At 43.1% G+C, this 20991-nt stretch overlaps 1 protein-coding gene across 1 annotated transcript in view; it reads right to left on the bottom strand.

The window, feature by feature from the left end:
• The window catches only part of FHOD3 (formin homology 2 domain containing 3), a 469133-nt gene that overhangs the window by 145411 nt on the left and 302731 nt on the right, over nt 1–20991 (bottom strand). Inside the window, 2 exon segments of the mRNA XM_042961930.1 lie at nt 3725–3972; nt 19614–19757. Coding sequence (XP_042817864.1) covers nt 3725–3972; nt 19614–19757 — 392 coding nt within the window.

Raw genomic sequence — 20991 nt, 5'->3', positions numbered from 1 at the left:
ACAGGTTGGAATGTTGTGTGGAAATTGACAGGGTGAAAATTTTCATATATTAAGTCCCATGCGATGTTCATTATCAGAAAGACCGGCATACAGAGCAGGAAGAAGATCTGCTATGTTTTGACAGAGGGGAAAACCACGATGAACAGGGAAACATTATGGGGAAATTTTATCCATGTGAGAGAATGCTAAGCAGCAATAAAGCTATAAGATTATGGAACGCACTTAGGTCAGAAGACCTTCCTTAAAGAGGGAAAAATTCAGGACTAGAGTGAGGTGCCCCAGAAAGGAGAGTGTTTGTGAGTGGAAGTTCACAGAATGGTCTGCTCTAGGCTTTAAGACTTTTTCTCCTAAGATTATATCCTGTTACAATTTAAACCAGAAACACTGATCCTTCTGCTGATTTGAGGCTAAAAGTAATTTTTTCTTGGTAAAAAATGACAGTACCACCATTTTTATTCCTTCCAGTGCAAAGATGGAAATACAAAGATGAAATTTATAATTTAAGTGCAGGGGTGCCTGGGTAGCTCAGTCGGTTGACCGTCTGACTTTGGCTCAGGTCATGATCTTGCTCATGGGTTTGAGCCCTGTGTCAGGTCTGTGCTGATGGCTCAGAGCCTAGAGCCTGCTTCGGATTCTGTGTCTCCCTCTCTCTTTGCGCCTCCCCTGTTCAGACTCTGTCTCTCTCTCTCTCAAAATAAATAAACATTAAAAAAATTAAAAAAAAAATAAAATTTAAGTGCAAAGATAAAACTCATTATGGCACACACAGTCACAAAAGATACTTTTAGGTGACAGATGACCAATACTCATACTTGATTTGGTAAATGCTCAGTGTAGAAGAGTAGGTTTCTTAAGAAACCAAAACAACCCAAAATGTGTTTGGAGTCTCAGTCTTTACTGGAACTAAAACACATAGCCCAGTAGGCTTAAGTCTTAAGGAGACTGAGATTTTTCTGCTTTTCAACTCTTTGAATTTTTATATTTACATCAAAAAAACACACCTACATGGTATGTAAATAAAGTTCCTGCTCCAAAAAGTCAGAAGCGCTAATCTCACTCAGTGACTATGTTTGGGAACAGTGGATTAGGAAGTGGTCCTGTGTGATCTGGACATTGAAAGGCAAGGGCCAAAGACTTGTGTTTAACCCACAGCTCAGCCCCTTAGTCCTGGGATCATCACAAGTCACTGACCCCCAGTTTTCTCACTTGTAAAAAGAGGATGAAGACGCTTGTCCTGCTAGATCCTACAGAGAAATTCAGATGATGTAAAAGGACCACCTGAGTGGAGAGGCACCATATGCATTTTAGGGCACCATGAATCTCTAACCTCTAACGCGTTCCTATCTTCTTTTCAAAAGTACTGGCATTAGTTGCATCAGAATTATAAAATCCAGCCTAAAATTCCTATGTGGCATATGCAAGGCATGTTGCTACAAGTTAGAAGTAGGGCCAGAATGCTCACACAGATGAAGAGCAATCAAAATCAAGCAAGGCCTATGGGCACAATGAACTACTTGATTCTAAGATACTGTTTTGAGGCTCAGATATTGAGCAGGTGACTAAGCTATGCATGCAGGGCTTATTTCCCATTTGGCTTCTCGTCACCCTTTCCCCCTCTATTCCACTCCCACCTCTGCCAAAACTCTACTGTTGTTTGGGGACCACAGGGCAAAACCCCTCCAACAGACTTCATGGATGAAGCCACTTCATAATCAATCTGTAAAATGTTATCTGTCTTTCTAAGTGGGGAAGTGTATTCTTCTCAAATAAATGCACTAAATTTCCATCAAAGTACTAATGTCAGTAAAATGAAAAATCAGTCCTATTTGAAAAGAATGAGACAGGAAGCATGCAGGGCTACATGTGTGACCTCGCATTCGAGATCCCTCCAAGCCCTGCACCTCAAAACCATGTGCCCATGGTGGCTCACTGCACCTCTGTCGTCCTTGCCAATCTGTCACAAGGCATGGCCATCTGAACTCACAACATGGGGATGGGGATCTTTGAAAAGTATAATAGCAAGAAACAGACCAGGAACATACAGGACACAAGTTGAACAGAACAAGAGAATGCCAAGGGCTGCTGACGGGGACTTCAAATAACCGTCCCCGGCATCTGTGGTGGTTTTACATAGAGATTTTTAATCTACTGTATACAGTTTTCTCCATGTTAATTTCTGAAGCCATTAGCTAGGAGCAGAGCTAGAGAGAACTTTAAGTGCCCTTTGAGCACTGCCTAAGTTTCTTGAAGATCTTAGACTACAAGGTGTGATGTTTATGGTGGATGTTCTCATTCCTCAATTTGTTTAGAAGTTTTAGTCTTTTTTTTTTTTTCACTTGACAGAGCTTGCTGTACACAGATTCTCAGAAACAGAAAAATCTGTAGATGGGCAATTATGTGGTAGAGAAGGGTGTCAACACAGACTGTGGCTCACACATCACTCCCACTCCATCTGTGACAGGAGGCACCCAAAGGCATGGCTCGTTAAGTGATTCCACGAGTACCAGACTGCTTGGGGCATCTGTCAAGGTGGGTGTTCCCTTAGGGATGAAAGGAAGGGACATATCTTGATCACTCTCTTTCTTAAGGTCATCCAACTGATTCTGAGTTATTTTCTTCTTCACCAGGCAGCCTCGTGACCCGCACTTGGCTCCCAGGTGGATCTCCACGATGGCAGAAAATGCTGCGGTCAAATGAGGTGAGCAGGGCTTCTGCACGCCAGCAGCAGGAGGTGATGCGCTGGCAAACCAGTGTCCCAGTCAGTCCAGGTGGACCTGGCTGGCATGGACTGGTCCACAGAGCTCCATCATCCTAATGAACTGACAGCATTCACTTGGGAAGATAGAAGTGGACCCAGACTCCAGAACAGCATGGCCATCCTTTTGCTGCACACTTGTTCTACAGAACCATTTCTAAGTTGCTATAGGTTGTGTCAAAAGGTCTTCCTTTGTATATCTGTATATAGTTTCTTATGAGATTGTCAACCTTTGTATTTCTTCCTATCTGCCAATCTCATTCTTAGTTTCTCCCAGCCCAAATGTGAGGTTCGTAAGGACAGAGATCATACCTTGTATCTTCATGGCATCAGAAAGTCCTGGCCTATAACACATTCTCAATAAAAATGTTCGCTAAAACAAACACTGAAAAAGTGACGGCGATAGTAGTTACTGAAATTTACATATACTTATATATATATATCATATACTCATATATAAAATGTATTTAACATAATACATATTTACATATGTTTATATTCATATATTTAATTCATACAGGTTTCTTCTATTTAACTAAAACCAACCTCCACCATCTACTGCCACAGTATCTCAAGACTCTTACAATCTTGCATTTATGTGAGGGCACACCATTTACTTCCAGGTAAAGTTTTGGGGTTTGGATTCTTTTCTATTTGATAAAGCACAGCTTTTCAGACATTACGGAGATACGGATATAAAAACACGAATGGGTGAAGAAGAGCTCGTGGGGTTAACAAGATCACATCTATGTGGGTCACCAGGGCCACCTTGTCCCGGTGGACTCCTTGTTCCAAAGGACTTCGGGGTGATGTTTCAAGGGTAGAGAAGAGGCAGGGAGGAAGTCAGGAGGGGTTAGGAGGCCAGCGGGGAGGGGGTGGTAGTGGGTGCCTGTGGGGATGGGACCCCTCCCACCTTTTCAGGATCCTTGTGCCCGCCCCCCTCCGCTCCACGGCTGGGTTAATGCTTACTTTTCACAATGCTCTCGAACTTGACCGGGCTTGAAGCCAGGAGCCGACTGGGAGCTGGGACTGGTGGGGGCCGACACAGGACTCCTGATGCTTTGCACCGAGTGCCTGCGGCTCCGCCTGCGGTCCAGGCCCCGCTGCTCGCCCTCTCCGCTGCCGCCTCCAGAGCACACGCTGGCCCTCCTCCGGTCCCGGCGCCCGCTGGGGGGCGGCTCTGCGGTCTCATCGCCATCCTCGTGCCGCAGTGCCACCTGAAAAAGCAGACAGCGCCCGGTGCAAGGTCAGACTTGACATCCTCTCCCAGGCCTTAGGTGTGACTTTGCATTCCACGCTCCCCTTAATGAGCATTTAACACTGTCATTCCATCCTGCTAACTCAGCTTCTCTGCAAGATCGTCACATCCGCACGCGTGCCAGAGCGCAGTCCGCGAACTTAAAGATGCTTGCCACCGAGTATTTTCCCAAATGGGTATGAAAAAGCCAACAGAGATTATGAGTAGGTCCGAGAAATATTTCGTAATTAGACAGGATCTTTACCCTGGAGCCCAGCACTGTCATTTCCGGGGCCGCGTCTCTCCTGGACCCCCCTCGGCTCTGTTCTGGTCCAGGAGGTGAGGTAGGTCCTGAAGCCCAGCGGCGGGGAGCCCTGAAGTTCCTGATCATTCCTGAGCTTGCTTCCCAACGAGGGTGCTCAGAAGAGCACAGCAAGGATTCTGCCCAGAGGCAAGAGCCACAAGGCGCCTGGTGAGCGGATCTGGCCTCACCCACGGATCCGTTGCAGAGGCCTATTCGGCAGCACGTAGGGCCTGATGTCAGCACCTCTGCTGGGCACTGCTATCAGGCTACCCTCCCATCCCGGGCCGGGGTTGGGGGAGGAGCCCTGAGTTACATTAGAGAGCCTGCATATGCTAGTCACGAAAATATATACCCAAAATAGACTTCACCTCTAGATTAGTTTTTTTTTTTTCATCTCCTCTTAAAAGTAATGCATATTTGTGCAGAAGAATAATTGCCTTACACTTTGCCACCGTGGATTTCCCATGGAAACCTGAGCCAACTGGCAGCATGCCTCCATACAGCTATCCTCCTCCAAAGGGTATTTTACTCCTGCTCCTAGTTGGCGCCCTCTCAGGAGGCCCTGCTCTGCCATCTCCTAATCTCGCTTTGTCCTGGATCCTGCTCCATGGCTGCCTCATTTTAGGTTAACACCATCTGCCTATGTGTTTGCTTGCCTCCCTGCTTCTCCATGCCTGTCCTTCCCAGCCAAGGGCTACACTCACCTGTATCTCCAGCTTCTGTAAGGGGTGTGTGCGTGAGCGTGTGTGTGCACGCGCCCGCCCTCTCTAAAACTAGACAGTAGGAAAAGCACAGGTTGTCCTTAACTAGATCTGTGCACACTGGCTGTGTGGCTCACGAGCCAGCTATGACCTGTAGCTAATTATTTGCCTTCTCTCTAGCTCACCGTATGAGGATAACAGTATTGCATTCGTGGGACTGCGGTAAGAATAACTTATGTAAAGATGATCTATGTGACTGGTACTCAATAAATACCCCCAGTAAACATGCCCACCTATTCCTCCCTCTCACAGATATGGCACGCCCGCGCCAGCCCTGGCCAAGTCCAGCAGCCTCTCTGACCTGGCAACCAAGGAACTACACAGTCCTACGTCCCCAAAGGTGCCAATTCTCCAGCCACATAGGTGCTCTTGGTCACATTTTACAACTCAGACCTGACGGGTGAGAGAACGGAGAATATAAAGACCCAGATGGCTAATCGTGCAATATGGCTCTAACATCACCTATCTATAGAAAACCGACCTATTGCGAAATCAGTGGTGCCCCGTGTCCAAAGTGTTCACACCTGTGCTCATCTAGCAAGGTGAGCTTGGCTGTGTCAAGACCAGGTGGGCCACTCTCGTCCCAGTTCACAGGGATGAACACCTAGGCCACGCGGCCTGTTTCACAGGGGTGCACCCACCATCCACATGCCCCAGGTCCAGTTTCCTCTGGCTCCGGCTTTTGCGTGAGATCGATTTTGTGAAACCTCTTCTATCTTCGTGCCAGATACATTTTATAACAAGCTCACACAGAGGAGGACAATTTGATAATATTGTGACTATTTGTTCTCCCAGAATATACTAGTCAGACATAATGTTGGGAGGTTTGACGTAATAATTGATAAGAGTTCAGAAAAAGCCCTGTTATAAAATGTCATTGGAAAGTCTGTTTCCTAGGGGTCTCCTCTCCAATACAACTGCAAGAACTAAGAATGAAGTTATACGTTGGGTTAATCACATTTACCATCTCAACATTAACACTTTATACTGCATTCTCTGGGCAAGTTTGAGAATGATTGTACACCTGATGAAGGACAGTCTTTTTAAATATTTCTAGCCAATCGTTTTTTCTTTGCTTTTAGATGTAAAAATTCTAGACGATTTGAACTTATTCTGACCCGAAGTATTGATTCTGCTTTTATTAAGCACACATTTGGAATGATAAGATTAGGGGCTAAAGTAGAGTTCAGATATTTCTAATTCCTTGTCTAACCTCAGAGATCCAGGGATCAAATAGTGTTCCTTTCCGAGAGGCACACTCTGTGTGCACAAAGTGAAATCCACTTTAACTGCCTTTTGTCAGAGAAGATGGAGACAATCAAAACATTTAAATGGAAAGAAAAATCTGGAAAAATTATCAAAGCAACCCCATAAGAGAAATTTTAATGGGGGCTTTCTAAAGTTCAGATCCTCAGCAAAACATTCATCTTTTAATCAAAAAAAAAAAAAAAAAAAAACGAGAGGGGTGCGCAGAAGGGGTAAATGGGGCACCGGATCCACGTAGATTCAATGACAACCTTGCGCTTCACAGTGAGCAACAAGGGAACTTGAAATCTGGGGCTGGTGTTCACTCATGATTTTGTTTTTATAACAAGAATTAAAGAATCACCGGTATCTCCCGAAGACAGGAAGAAAGGCTTTACTTTCACACGCAGGGCTAGAGCGGCAGCGCCCAGGTCCTTAGATTCTAGGGAACACAACAAATTAGAGTCAAGAACATGCAGAACTAGCAAAGATCTGGAGAGAACAGCACTTACCACCACTCTTACTCTGAATCTGTGGTGTCAGATCTGAGTAACTACATGTACAAGGAGTGTCCCCACCAAACACGAGATGAGATCAATAATGTCCCAAAGAATCTCTAGTCTCTCCCTAATAATGCAGTGTTTCACTTGCTGGGCCCCTCAGCAAGTGCTATTTCTTTTTTTTTTTTTAATGTTTATTTATTAAACATTAAAGAGAGAGTGCAAGCAAGCACGAGCAGGAGTGGGGGGAGGGGTAGACAGAGAGGGGGACAGAGGTTCCCAAGCAGGCTCTGTGCTGACAACAGAGAGGCCAATGTGAGGCTCGAACTCACTAACCGTGAGATCATGACATGAGCCCCAGTCGGACACTTCACTGACTGAGCCACCCAAATGCCCTGTAACTCTTTTAATTAAATGTAGAACACGACTCATAAAGTAAAACCCACATGAGGAGCAGTTTCCAAATCCAGCACTGACTGCTTACATAGTCTACCCTACTTTACTAGGAAAGCAATTAGAAGCAACTTAGGTTGGCATCTGTGACAACTTCCATCAGTCGTCTCAACGACTGTGAATGATCTGAATACTCTTTAAGTTTTTACTAGGGACATTTTCAAACATACATACAGTGTGAAAGAGAGTACAAAGACTGTGATGTGTTTATCACCCATGACCGTTCAACAAGTATCAACCCTGTCCAACCTTGTGTTACTTACGCCCCACTCCCTGCCCCAACCCCAGACTTTGAGGTAAATCCCAGATCACATCATTTCATCTGTAAACATTTTAGTAAATATCCCTAAAAGATAAGGATTTTTAAAACCCATAACCACCATATTACCGTTCCACTTAAAATAATTTTGTTTATTAACTTGTTTTATTTTTCATTTTTTTTAAATTTACATCCAAATTAGTTAGCCTATAGTGCAACAATGATTTCAGGAGTAGATTCCTTCCACTTAAAATAATTTCTTAGTATCATCAAATATCCACCAACGTGAATACTCTTGATAGAGGTCAAAAGCTATTACATTTCTGGGGCACCTGGATGGCTCAGTTGCTTAAACGTCTGACTTTGACTCCAGTCATGATCTCCTGGTTCATGAGTTCAAGCCCTGCACCAGGCTCTATGCTGACAACTCAGAGCCTAAAGCCTGCTTTGGATTCTGTGTCTCCCTCTCTCTCTGCCCCTCCCCTGCTCATGCTGTCTCTCTCTCAAAAATAAACAAACACTAAGGAAAATTTTTAAAAACTACTTCTTTGAGTTTATATTATATTACTACTCACATCATGACAGGCAACCATTGTTACATAATAGACACAATCTTGTTCCATATTGCTATCTCACATCTTCTTTGTAATCCTACACATATACATCCGTACCCATACATCCTGGTTCAGCTTTTAGGTGAAGTGATACTGATGCCAGTAGCATTTCAAGAAGGAACTACGCTAATGACAGCTTGTAGAATATTGTCACGGTGCTGGGCTCCCAGAGAACCACACCTCCCTATCTCCTCACTCTGGTGTAGCCCCCTCCTACACTGAGTCCATTTTCTATGGGACTTGCTTTGGTCAATGGGGTATCAGCCAACATGATACAAACAAGGCCTGAGAAGTGTTTGCACATGGGGACTTGCCCTTCTGAAATGCTGCTACCATGTAAAGAAGTGCAGGCTAGCCTGCTGAAGACACACAGCCTAGCCAAGAGCCAGCACCAAATGCCAAAGCAAGTGAATGAGGCCATCTTAGACCATCTCTCTGCCCCTTCCCTGCTCACATGTGCACATGCGCTCTCTCTCAATGAGTCAATAGCCAGACTCACAGATACATAATACAAGTTCTCAAACAAAGGAGATTCTGTCTTTATGGAACTTGGTGGTATTTGGAGCGTTCTACTTCCCCAAGAGTGGAAGCTCTCCAAAAGGGATCAAAAATCTGTCCTCTTGGGTTTTTATGATGGCTTAATGGTGGAGTCATGATTGACTAAGTCACTGGCCACTGACTGATTCAGCCTGCCCCCATCCAGAAGTGCTTTCCAAAAGTCAGCTCACCAACATAACAAAAGACACCTTTATCACCCTCAACACTTAGGCAATTTCCAGGGTTTTGGGAGCTGTGAGCCAGAAACGAGAATAATGACCAAATACATATTTCTTATAGTAAATCACAATATCACACTCTCATCCCCAAAGCCTTCAGCCTTAATATACTTTTCCATTACTAGGACCGCATTTTCAGAGTCAAAAGTTAGAACATATAATCTGACAAAAGATTTTATATCTTGATTTGTGAATTCATATATTTGAAAACTCATATAAAGCTATAAAAATTAAAATGAATTTAATTAAGCAGGGATTAAATCACCTTTCTGAAATGGAATTAAATTACATGGAATTGGGCCTGTCCCCAGAAAGTCCAGGACATGTGGTCACCAGACATCCTCCACTGTTAAGAAGAATTCTAGAAGCCCAACCAAGTTCTCTCAATTACTTGAAAACATTCATAGCTTTTGTGAGGAAAAGACTGGCTCTGCTTATAGGTCTCTTTGCTGCTCCTGAATATAATGAACTTGGTTGTCCTGTAACAGTAAATATTGTTCAAAACATTAACTTTCAGAAAGGAATAAAAACCCTGTGACTCTGCCTGCTATCTCAAGCACTGAGTTGTCACCTTGAGTTATTACTCAGGGCATCTTCCCTTTAAGGTAGCTGCACTCTGATTAAATCATGTCTTTCCTTCAACCCAGCATCCGGCAAATACAGTCATAAAACAAGTGATATTTAAGAGAGACCTTCATTCAAGCCCTTACTGAACTACTCTGAGCAGGCATACCGATAAACCCTGGGGCCAAAGAGGGAAATGAGACATGACTCAGAGTAGCAACTCAGAGGCAGACTGACAGGCAAGTATGTCCTGAGGACTGCTCAGTCCGAGGTATAGTCATAGCGAGTTCCCTTTCGTAAGTTGTGAACAAAGAGGAAGGGACAAGTGTAGGAACTCTTTTGATCTTGCCATGAAGGCCTGGTGGACAAGGGGACGTCTAAGGTGACTCCTATAGGAGTAGAAATTTGCCAACTATGAGAACAGGAAGGAAGAACACTCTAGGCAAAGAAAAGAGAATAAAGGAAAGCCCACCCATCCCACCCCACAGCACTGGTACAAAGACCTGTCTTTCATGTTCAAGAGCCAGAAGAAGTTGAGTATGGCTGAAACTTCAGAGACATCATAGGAGCGGCCAGAGACAAGGCCACAGGGGCATAAAGTCCACACACTGTGTAGTAGACCCCTGTATCGACTCAAGCTGTGTGGGCTTCATCCTGTTGGCCACAGAAAAGGTTTTTCATTTATTCATTCACTCATTTGCTTGCTCACATTTGTTCTTGTAAACAGAGAAATGGCCTAATAGTCAGATCTGACTTTCAGAAGGATCCTTTTTTTCAGTTGCTGGGAGTTAGGAAGGGAGAGAAAGTAGAGAAACCCCCAGGGGAGGCAGCCCCTGCAGGATGTCAGCCTCTCGTGGCTCAGCTCATGTTGCTCTCCCAGCCCCTACCCCTCCAGTCACACCAACCTCTTTTCAACCCTTCACACCTGCCAAGCCAGAGCTCCTCCACTGCTTTGCCCTCCATCACTGTCTTTAGGCCATCTTCTCAGAAGGGTCTTCCCTACTCTTGCCTCACTTTCTCACCTCTACCTCATCCTGTCTCTCTTCATAGACATGTTTGGAGGCTCATATTCTCTGCTTGTTCATGTAATTGGCTACTGTCTGCATCCCATCAGAGTGTGCGCTCCCTGAGGGCAATGACCTTGTCTGTCTAGTTCACTGCTATGTCCTGGGGCCTAGAATAAGTGCCCGGAACATAGCAGCGCTCAATAAAGTTGTGCTGAATAAACAAATTCACAGAGGAACAAATGAATGAGATGAATGAGAAGATATTACAATAATCCAGGTAAGAAACAATGGGGCCAGAGCTGTGAAATAAACAAAGTGAGGTTTTCAGAAATCAGATTTCTAAGTGGGGGGCAGAGGAAAAGAAAAAGGAGTCCAAGATAGCTCCAGGTTTGTAACATGGGAGACTCCACTGCTTGTCGAGGTGGAGAAATGAAATGCTTACATGTCATGTGCAGCTCCCAAGTAGCCATGCCCAACACAGAACTTCCCTGGCAGCGTCCGTATCCCTCGGCACCACTATACTGAGCTGCTGGGGGCAATCAGCTACTTGCTTGTCTTATACCATACATTTAAAGTTCCTTGGGCAGGGACTTCTCTCTGTATTTTTAGCCCCAGAAAATTATGTGACATATAATAGGCTTCCATGAATGAATGTAACACAAGAAGAGAAGCAGGCAGAGGGGCAGGGAGCCAGGGGCCTTGGAAAAAGCTCAAGGTCAAATATCAGCCACAAAAGCTCAAAAGCTGTGGAACTCATTAGGTAAATAAGAACAGGCCACATAGACTGAGAGTGGAGGCCGGATAAGGGAAGCCCAACACTGAAAAGAAGGTCAGAGAAGAAAGATTCAGGGGAGGACACTGAGGAGGAATGATTAGAGAGATATTCTGGAGGCATCTGTACACACAGCCACCAGAAATACAGAAACAACACATAGGAGTAGTCTCATGAACATTAGCATCATCCTTTCAAAATGCTAGCCAGTGATATCCAAACTGATAAAAGATGGCATACAAAAAAAGAGAGGAAGAGAAGAGATAGAGGGAAGATGAGGGGAAGCCAATCTTATGCTTAAGAATACTTGTGTATACATCCGAAATAAGTTAGTAACAAACAATTTCCACAGCGCATTTTAAAAAAGGATACATAATGACCAAGTGGGTTATAGACCAGGAGCACAAGGATGGTTTACAAAAGTAAAGAAATGAATTAAATAACCAACTCAAAAAAACTAGAAAAATATACCAACAAAGTAAACTGAAAGAAAGTTAATAAAGAAAGTTATAAAGATAAAAAAGAGGAAGTAACACTTCCAAACTCATTTTACAAGGCCAGGATTATCCTGTTACCAAAACCAGATAAAGACACCCCCCACCCCCCACCCCCCCACACACACATTACAGGCTAATATCCGCAATGAACATTGTTGTAGAAATCCTCAATAAGATATTAGCAAACCAAATTCAGTAATGCATTAAAAGGATCATATACCATCATCAAGTGGGATTTATTCCAGGGACGCAAGGATAGTTCAACATCCATAAATCAATCAACATGATATACCATATTAACAAAGTATAAAAATCATATCACCATCTCAATAGGTGCAGTAAAACATCTGACAAAATTCAACATCCATTTATGATGAAAACTTTCAAAAAAAAGTGAGTATAGAAGGAAATACTTCAAAAAGAAAAAAACAGAAGGAAATACCTCAATATAATAAAGGCCATATAAGAAAACCCCATCATACTCAATAGTGAGAAGCTGAAAGCTTTTCCTCTAAGATCAGGAACAGATAAGGATGCCCACTCTCATCACTTTTAATCAATATAGTATTGAAAGTCTTAGCCACAGCAATTAGGCAAGTAAAAGAAACAAAAGGCATCCAAATTGGGAAGGAAGAATTCATTCACAGATGACGTGATACTATATAAAGGCCTACAGATGCTATTAAAAAAAATGATCAGAATAAGTGAATTCAGTAAAGTTGCAGGATGCAAAATTAGCATACGGAAATCAGTTGTGTTTCTATATACTAATAATGAGCTCCCAGAAAGAAAAACTAGAAAACAATGCCATTTACCATTGCATTAACAAACACCTAGGATTAAATTTAACCAATGAGGTGAAAGACCTATGTTCTAAAAACTATAAAACACTGATGAAAGAAATTGAAGATGACACAAATAAATGGAAAGATATACCAGGCTGATGGAGTGGAAGAACACTGTTAAAATGTCCACAGTACCCAAAGTAAGCTACAGATTCAATGCAGTCTCCATCAAAATACCAATGGCATTTTCACAGACTTAGAAAAAAAGAATCCTAAAATTTGCATAGAACCAAAGAAGAGCCCAAATAGCCAAAGCAATCTTGAGAAAGACAAACAAAGCTAGAGGTATCATGCTTCCTGATTTCAAACTATACTACAAAGCTACAGTAACAACAACAGCATGGTACAGGCACAAAAACAGATACAGAGATCAACAGAATAGAATAGACATAAACCCATGCTTATCTGGTCAATAAGTCACTGACAAAGCAGGTAAGAGCATACAATGGACAAAAGACAGTCTCCTCAATAAATGGTGATGGGAAAACGGGACAGCTACATGCAAAAGAATGAAACTGTACCACTATCTTAGACCATATACAAAAAGAAACTCAAAATGAAGTAAAGACTTGAATGTAAGACCGGAAACCACAAAATTCCTAGAAGAAAACAGGCAATAAGCTCTTTGACATCAACCCCAGCAATATTTTTTTGGACCAGTCTCCTCAGGCAAGGTTAACAAAAGCAACAATAAACGAGTGGGACCACATCCAACTAAAAATCTTTTGTAGAGAAAAGGGAGCCATCAACAAAACAAAAAAGGCAACCTACCGACTGGGAGAAGATCCTTGCAAATCATACATCCAATAAGGGGTTAATATCCAAAATACATAAAGAACCTCCACAGCTTCTCAAACAACCCAATTAAAAAGTGAGCAGAGGACTTAAACAGACATTCTCCCAAAGAAAACATCCAGATGGCCAACACACACATGAAAAACCCTCAACATCGCAAATCATCAGGGAAACACAAATCAAAACCACAGTGAGATATCCCCTTACGCTGATCAGGATTGGCTGTTATCAAGAAGGCAAGAAATAACACGTGTTAGTGAGGATGTGGGAAAAAGGGAAACTTTGTGCACTGTTGGAGGGAACATAAATTGGTGCAGTCTGGAAAACAGTACAGAGATTCCTCAAAAATTGAAAAAAAGAACTACCATATGATCAGCAATCCACTTCTGGGTATTTCTCCAAAGAAAATGAAACCACCAATTCAAAGAGATAAATGCACCCCTATGTTTACTGTCAGTTTTCTTTATAGCCAAGATATGGAAGCAACCTGAGTGGCCACTGATAGATGAGTGGATAAAGAAGATGTGGTACACATATACAATGGAATACTACTCAGCCATAAAACAGAATACAACCTTGTCGTTTGCAGCAACATGGATGGACAATGAGGGTATAATGCTAAGGGAAATGAGACAGAGAAAGACAGATACCCTACTATTTCACTTATATGTGGAATGTGAAAAACAAAACAAACCCAAAAAACAGACTCATAGACACCAGAAACCAGCTGTTGGTTACCAGATTAGGGAGGAGGTCCAAAGTCAGGGGAAATAGAAGAAGGGGATTAAGAGGCACACACTTCCAGTTATAAAATAAGTAAGTCATGGGGATGTAATGTACAGCCTAGGGAATACAGTCAATAATACTGTAATAACTTTGTATGGTACAGGTAACTAGACTTACTGTGGCTATTTCCTAACATACAAAACTAATGAATCACTATGATATACACCTGAAACTAATAGGATGTTGGATGCCAACTATACCTCAATTTTAAAAACAAATATTGAGTTACAAACAGAAAAGTAGTGCATGAGGTGCCTGGGTGGCTCAGTTGGTTAAGCGTCCGACTTCAGCTCAGGTCATGATCTCACAGTTCATGAGCTCGAGCCCCGTGTGGCCTCTGTGCTGACAGCTCAGAGCCTGGAGCCTGCTTCGGGTTCTGTGTCTCCCTCTCTCTGGCCCTCCCCTTCTCAAAAAATTTAAAGAAAGAAAAGCAGTGCAAATCATACATAAATCAAAATTATTTGAAAAAAAGCCCAACAAAATAGGCAATCTACTAGTTAATCTATAATTACAAACAAAAATTATTCAATAACAAAGGGAAATACCTACTGGAACAGAGGAAGTTAAAATCACTCATAAGAGATTTATCTCTTTGCTAGTCCATTTAAAATTCCAGAAGAAATGAATAATTTCCTCATAAAATATAATTTAGCAAAATTGATCCCACTAAATATAAGAAGTTTAAGTAGACCAATCACCATAGAAAAAAACAGTTACCAAAGACTTTTTTTCTTCCCCCCAACAATGCATGCGTGCGCATGCGTGCACATGCGCACACACACATACTCCTCTTCCTCGCACAGGCCCACACGTTGGATAGAATTTCCCAAATTTCCCAAGGGAATTCTATCAAATCATCAAAGACCAGAGACAAGGGCAGAGAGAAAGAATACAAACTTCTAAATGTTTTTATAAATCAAGAATAAAAGTGATACTTAAACATAAAAAGGATCACATACCCACAGGAAAAGAAAAGTACAAGAATACTCGAGGTCGCGTGGTTTGTCATGGCAACAAAAGTTCAAACCAACCAACACCCATTGAGAGAACAGCAAATAAGTAAACTGTCCTACAGTCACCAGCAGTGAAAATGAATACACGAGAAATCCACACAACAACATGGGTAGGTTTCAAAAACAATAAGCCGATGAGAAATTGTAGAAGGATACAAACGATAGGTTTCCCTTTATAAAAAATTTGAGGGGCGCCTGGGTGGCGCAGTCGGTTAAGCGTCCGACTTCAGCCAGGTCACGATCTCGCAGTCCGTGAGTTCGAGCCCCGCGTCAGGCTCTGGGCTGATGGCTCGGAGCCTGGAGCCTGCTTCCGATTCTGTGTCTCCCTCTCTCTCTGCCCCTCCCCCGTTTCATGCTCTGTCTCTCTCTGTCCCAAAAATAAAAAAAATAAATAAAAAATAAAAATTTGGGAACAGTACGCTGTTTAGGGATACAGATTGGGAGAAAGGAATTAAAACAGCTGGACTAAGACCTCCTCACTCCTTCTATAAAGCAATGAGTCTGGGGAAAGAAAGAAGGCAAGTGACTCCTTCTAATCTTTTGTAAGTATGCTAATAACCAGACTACCTAATAAACAACCTAATACTATTTGCTAAAATGAGAGCTCTTGTTTCTGGAATTGCTCTTAACAGGATGGGACTGGTTAAGGATCACCTGACTAAGGACTACCTATGGTGCAGAATGTATGGGCTCACGAGCCATCATTCTCTACGCTATGTAGTAGAGAGGTCTCATAACCGAATACTACTCACTGGGCAGCGGGGGCGGGGAGGGGACCTGTGATCCTCACTTGGAGACCTCACCTATTTTCTGGGTCAGAGAGCATATGTCTGATGCATGAGGAAAAGACCTGGGAGTCCAGGGATGACCCGGACCCCTCCCTGTTTCCTCTGCACCTCTATAGTCTGTACTCTTGAAATTATTAGCATAGCTAGATTAGTACAGCTAGATATCTGTCAGCTCTGATTTAATAATCTGACCCTTTGAGTTAGTTCAATCATTTATCACAGGATAAGAGCTTTTCAGGTAAAAGTACAAAGAAAACAAAAGAATAGTGCTGGGGTTGGTGGGGTGATACCAGGGAGGGCTACAAAGGATACTTCCCACCAGGGAGGGCTACAAAGTTACTGGTAATGTTTTAGTTCTTAAATACATGAGTGTATCAGTCAGGATTCTCCATAGAATAAATAGGACATGCATGGAGACTGACTATAAAGAATTGCCTTGCATGATTGTGGAGGCTGAGAAGACCCAAGATTGGCAGTCCAAAGGCCTGAGAACCAACGGTGTTAGTTTCAGATGGAGTTCAAAGGTAGTGGTCACCTATGTCCCAGCTCCTGAGCATCAGGCGGAGAGGATTTGTTCAACAGATAGGCTGAGGTCTGCCCACACTGGCAAGGGCAATCTTCTTTACTTCATCTACCAACTCAAGTGTTAATCTCATCCAGAAACCCCCTCACAGACACACAAAGAATAATATTGGACCAAATATCTGAACACCTTGTGGCCCAGTCAAGTTGACACAGAAAATTAACCATCACAAGGGGTGCTTGTTTCATTGTTCTTTGAATAACAGGTATATGCTAAGTTCGTGAAGGATATGAACTCGATGCTAAAAGTAGTAAGCAAATGCAATATGACCAAAGGAAGACGGTGAATACAGAACAATTTCTGAAAAGGTTGGTATGAAGGAGAAGAGGGAGACGGAGAGGTAGCTTGACAGGTCAGAAGTGGAACAACATTATACAGGGCGTAACCCATATAATGGGGAAAATGTATGAAAACTTCTATTTGACAAATAGAGTATATAAAGAATATTCAGAATATATAAAGAACTCCTACAACCCATGAGTAACAAAACCACCCAATTTAAAAACATCCAAAGGATGGGGGCAGCAGGGTGGCTCAGTTGGTTAAGTGACTCTTCATTTTGGCTCAGCTCATGACCTCAGGGTCATGACATCGAGCCCCAGGTTGGGCTCCGAGATGGGCAGGGAGCCTGCTTAAGATTCTCTCTCTCTCTCCCTCTGCCCCTCCCCTGCTCTCATGAGCCCTCTCTCTCTCTAAATAAACAAACAAAACAAGACAAACTTTAAAAATGAGCAAAAGATCTGAATAGACATTTCTCCACAGAAAATATAAAAATGGCCAGTAGGCACATGGAAAGATGCTCAACGTCATTAATCACTGGGGAAATGTAAATCATGACCAAAATGTGTACCACTTCACACTCCACTGAAATGGCTATAATTTTTTTAAAAAGACAATAATGAGCATTGAGGAGGATGAAGAGAAATGGGAAGCCTCATTACACTGTCGGTAGGAAAGTAAAATGGTGCAGCCTCTGTGGAAAATAGTCTGGCAACTCCTCAAACAGCTAAACATCAAGTTACCATATGACCGGCAATTTTACCTAGACATATACCTGAGAGAATTGAAAGTATATGTCCACACAGAAAGTTGTACATGCACGTTCACAGCAGCACTATTTGTATTAGCCAAACTGATGGAAATAATCCCAATGTCCATCAAGTGATGAACAGGGAAATAAAATACGGTGTTATCCAAGCAACGGAATATTAGCACAAAAAGGAACAAAGTACAGATACATACCAAAATATGGATAAACCCTGAAAATATGCTAAGTGAAAGCTAGTCACAAAAGTCACATGTTGTGCAGTCCCATTTATAGGAAAAGTCTAGAAAAGGCAAATCCATACGGAGAGTAGATTAGTGGTTTGGGGACAGGAAGTTTTGGGGGAAGGGAATAACGGAAAGTGTCTGCTAACAGGTATGGGGTTTCTTTTTGGGTTGATGAGTGCATTCTGGAATATGATAGAGGTGATGGTACGCAACCTTGTGAACATGCTAAAAACCCCTGGACTTTACAGTTTTAAGTGGTTACTTCTGTGGTATGTGAATATCAAGGGGAAAACAGGGAAATGTCACAGATGGAACGTCCTCAGCTATAGCCTCATTCACACATTATGGGTAAGCATGTGTCTAAAGCAACAAGCTTTCCTGTTCAGTCACACACCCAAGAGGAATCAGATCCCTGGATTCTGCCCCCTTCTGGCCATGGAAGGAAACCGAGACAGTGAGGATCAACAGTAAGGAATGCGATTTACTACTCACAAAGTGTGCTCTAACCTTCAATTAGAGGCCAGACAATAGTTACATCAGATAAGTAACTTTAATAAAGGGGCATGGGACCTAAAACTAACCCACAGCAAACAATCTGAACTCAAGTCAACAAAGCCATAAAGCCATGGCCACCTTCATGGAAGTGGGATGGGTGCGACTGTAGAGGGCTCCGGGCTCACACTCTGCGGGGCTCCGTGGTTTAATGCTCTTTTACCAACTTGAAATTCTTACTAATTCTATCTTTAAACTTGTGTTTTAGAAGTGATGTCCAATGGAACAATGGAGCAGGTGCACAAGTCGGGGAAGTAGATACAAATACGTATGTCTGCCATTCCCTGCACCCATGAGCCTAGAGTGACGGTAGGTGCACAATATGTGAGAATTCAGGGAGCCTCCAACAGAGTACAAGGTATGTGTGTTACCTTGTAACTAAGCAGAGGTACTGAGAGCCTTGGAGGCCCCCCCGTGCAAACCAGAACTGGCTTTGAATGCAGACAGATGGCAACCCCAGGGTCCTACGAAATCCTTTCTCACCCAGGTTATTCTGCAGTACAAGCCAACCACTTACACTGAAATGACATAGAAAAAAATGGAAAGATATGGTGGCCCACGGTTCCTTTTCCTTTCAGCCCTTCTGTACTCACCAGTAACGTGAAGATGGAGTGCCGATAGAAGGAACGTACACCAAGAAGTGAAATAAAGATAGCTCAGTTCGTCTTATATAGCGTTTACACTGTTTCAGCAGACACAAAATGCATAGGCATGTAGGAAGGAGCTACAAAATGGAAATTGTATGACTCTGCATGGAAGTTAAACACTCTTATATTTGCATTTTAAACTGGCATTCATTGTACAATATAAAGAACAGTAAAATCTATGCTAAAACTTAAAAAATTCAATTTTTACGTCCTTACAGTGGCATCAAATAGCAAATAGACCATAAAACCCCATAACGAGGCAAGAGAGATTGCAGAAGAAAGGGGAAAGCTGGGTAGTATCTTTAACTGTAAGCCAGTGACCATGCGTCTCCTCCATCAGGGGTTCTCACATTTGAGGAAGGCCAGAGACACCGGGAGGCCTCCACAACGTGGATCGCCAGACCTCCTCTTGGACTCTCTGATTCGGGGGTTCTGGGGTGGGGCCCCAGAACCTGCATTTTGTGAAGCTCCCAGGTGGTGTGGACGCTGCTATACCACACTCATAACCACCGGTCTAGAATATGTTTATCTCAGCCTCTGGCGTGTGTCCAAGCTAGGCAATGCCATACAAAAGGAGTGTGCTGTTACCTCATACATGTTCAATTGCTCTACCAAGTCCAGGTCGGTCCCTTTCTTGTTCAAGTGCCGCTGGGACACGGCCGCAATGCCCAGCTCCTCCAGGCAGTCCACCACATCGTAGAAGCTGTCTTGGTCTGGCAATCCTGACAGCGTCTGGATGAAGAAAGAACAGGACACAAACACGTCTTAGGGGACTGTCTCAAGGCTTTCAAAGCAATTTTTTGCAGGGGAGCCAGTAAGCCAGGATTATAACTCTATGGGACAAAGCAAGACAGATGACAAGATCATTTGAGAAAAAAACTCTTAGGGTGGTAGCAGAATGCACTCCAAGAGCCCACTCCCTGGTATACAGGTACTGTCTAATCCCCTTGAGCGTAAGCAGGACACTTCCAGAGTTAAATTACATTATATTGCAAAAGTGAACAGATTTTCCAGGTATCATTCAGGTCCCAAGTCAGCTGACTTTGAGTTAAAGGGAAGATTAACCTGGGTGGGTGGGCCCGACCTAATCAGGTGGGTCTTTTTAAAAGCAGGTTTAGGCATTTCCGGAGCTCAGAGACGAGTAGATTATCCTGCTGGCCACGAAGAAGGCAACGAGCCACCATGAGTTCTCCAGCTGCAAGGAAATGAGCTCTGCCAACAACCACAAAAGCTTGGAAGAGGATCCCGAACCTCAGACCAGACTCCAGTCCTGGTCGACACCTTGACTACAGCTTTGTGAGATTCTGAGCAGAGGACCCAGCTAGGCGGTGCCTGGAACCGGTCCCATGGAAATTGTGAGCTGATAAGTCTGTGTTGTTTTAAGCCGCTAAATTTGTGGTAATTTGTTACCTAACATGCTCAGTGATTAGAAACTCCTGTTACGGTCAATCTACCAACAGCTGGAGTTATAGCAATTTAATGATTCCTTTTTCTTTCAATTTGGTAGACCTTCCCCTTGGTCTATGAAATTTAAGCAAACATGAGAAATTTCAAAGCAGCAACCAAGAGACAAAAAGATAGCCCACGACAGGGGGCGAGGTGGGGGGAAGCTGACTTCTCTTTGAATTCTGTGTCTCTTAAAAGAAAGATGATCTCAGAGCAGGCTTCTGCTCAGAACTGGAGGGACCTTGAGGTTATTTACTGCAAGTCCTTATCTTAGGAATAGGGAGATGAGAGCTGGGGAGGAAAGGGATTTGCCTGAGGGAACAAGAAGTTCCTGCCGACCTGGGACAAAAGCCTAGCCTCTCCTCACACACTCATGCTTCTACACAAATTATTCTGGCCTGGAATCTCCAACACAGGTTTTTACTCCCTATTTCACTGCCTTTGCATTTCCAAGAACCCTACAGATAGATTTCAAACTTATTCTGAACTCTCGGAAAAGAAAAAACCAACACTGTCTTAA

Source organism: Panthera tigris, chromosome D3, assembly GCF_018350195.1.
Source record: "Panthera tigris isolate Pti1 chromosome D3, P.tigris_Pti1_mat1.1, whole genome shotgun sequence".
Lineage (NCBI taxonomy): Eukaryota > Metazoa > Chordata > Mammalia > Carnivora > Felidae > Panthera > Panthera tigris.
Note: the sequence above shows the minus strand (reverse complement) of the source record. Positions and strands in the feature narration are given on the sequence as shown.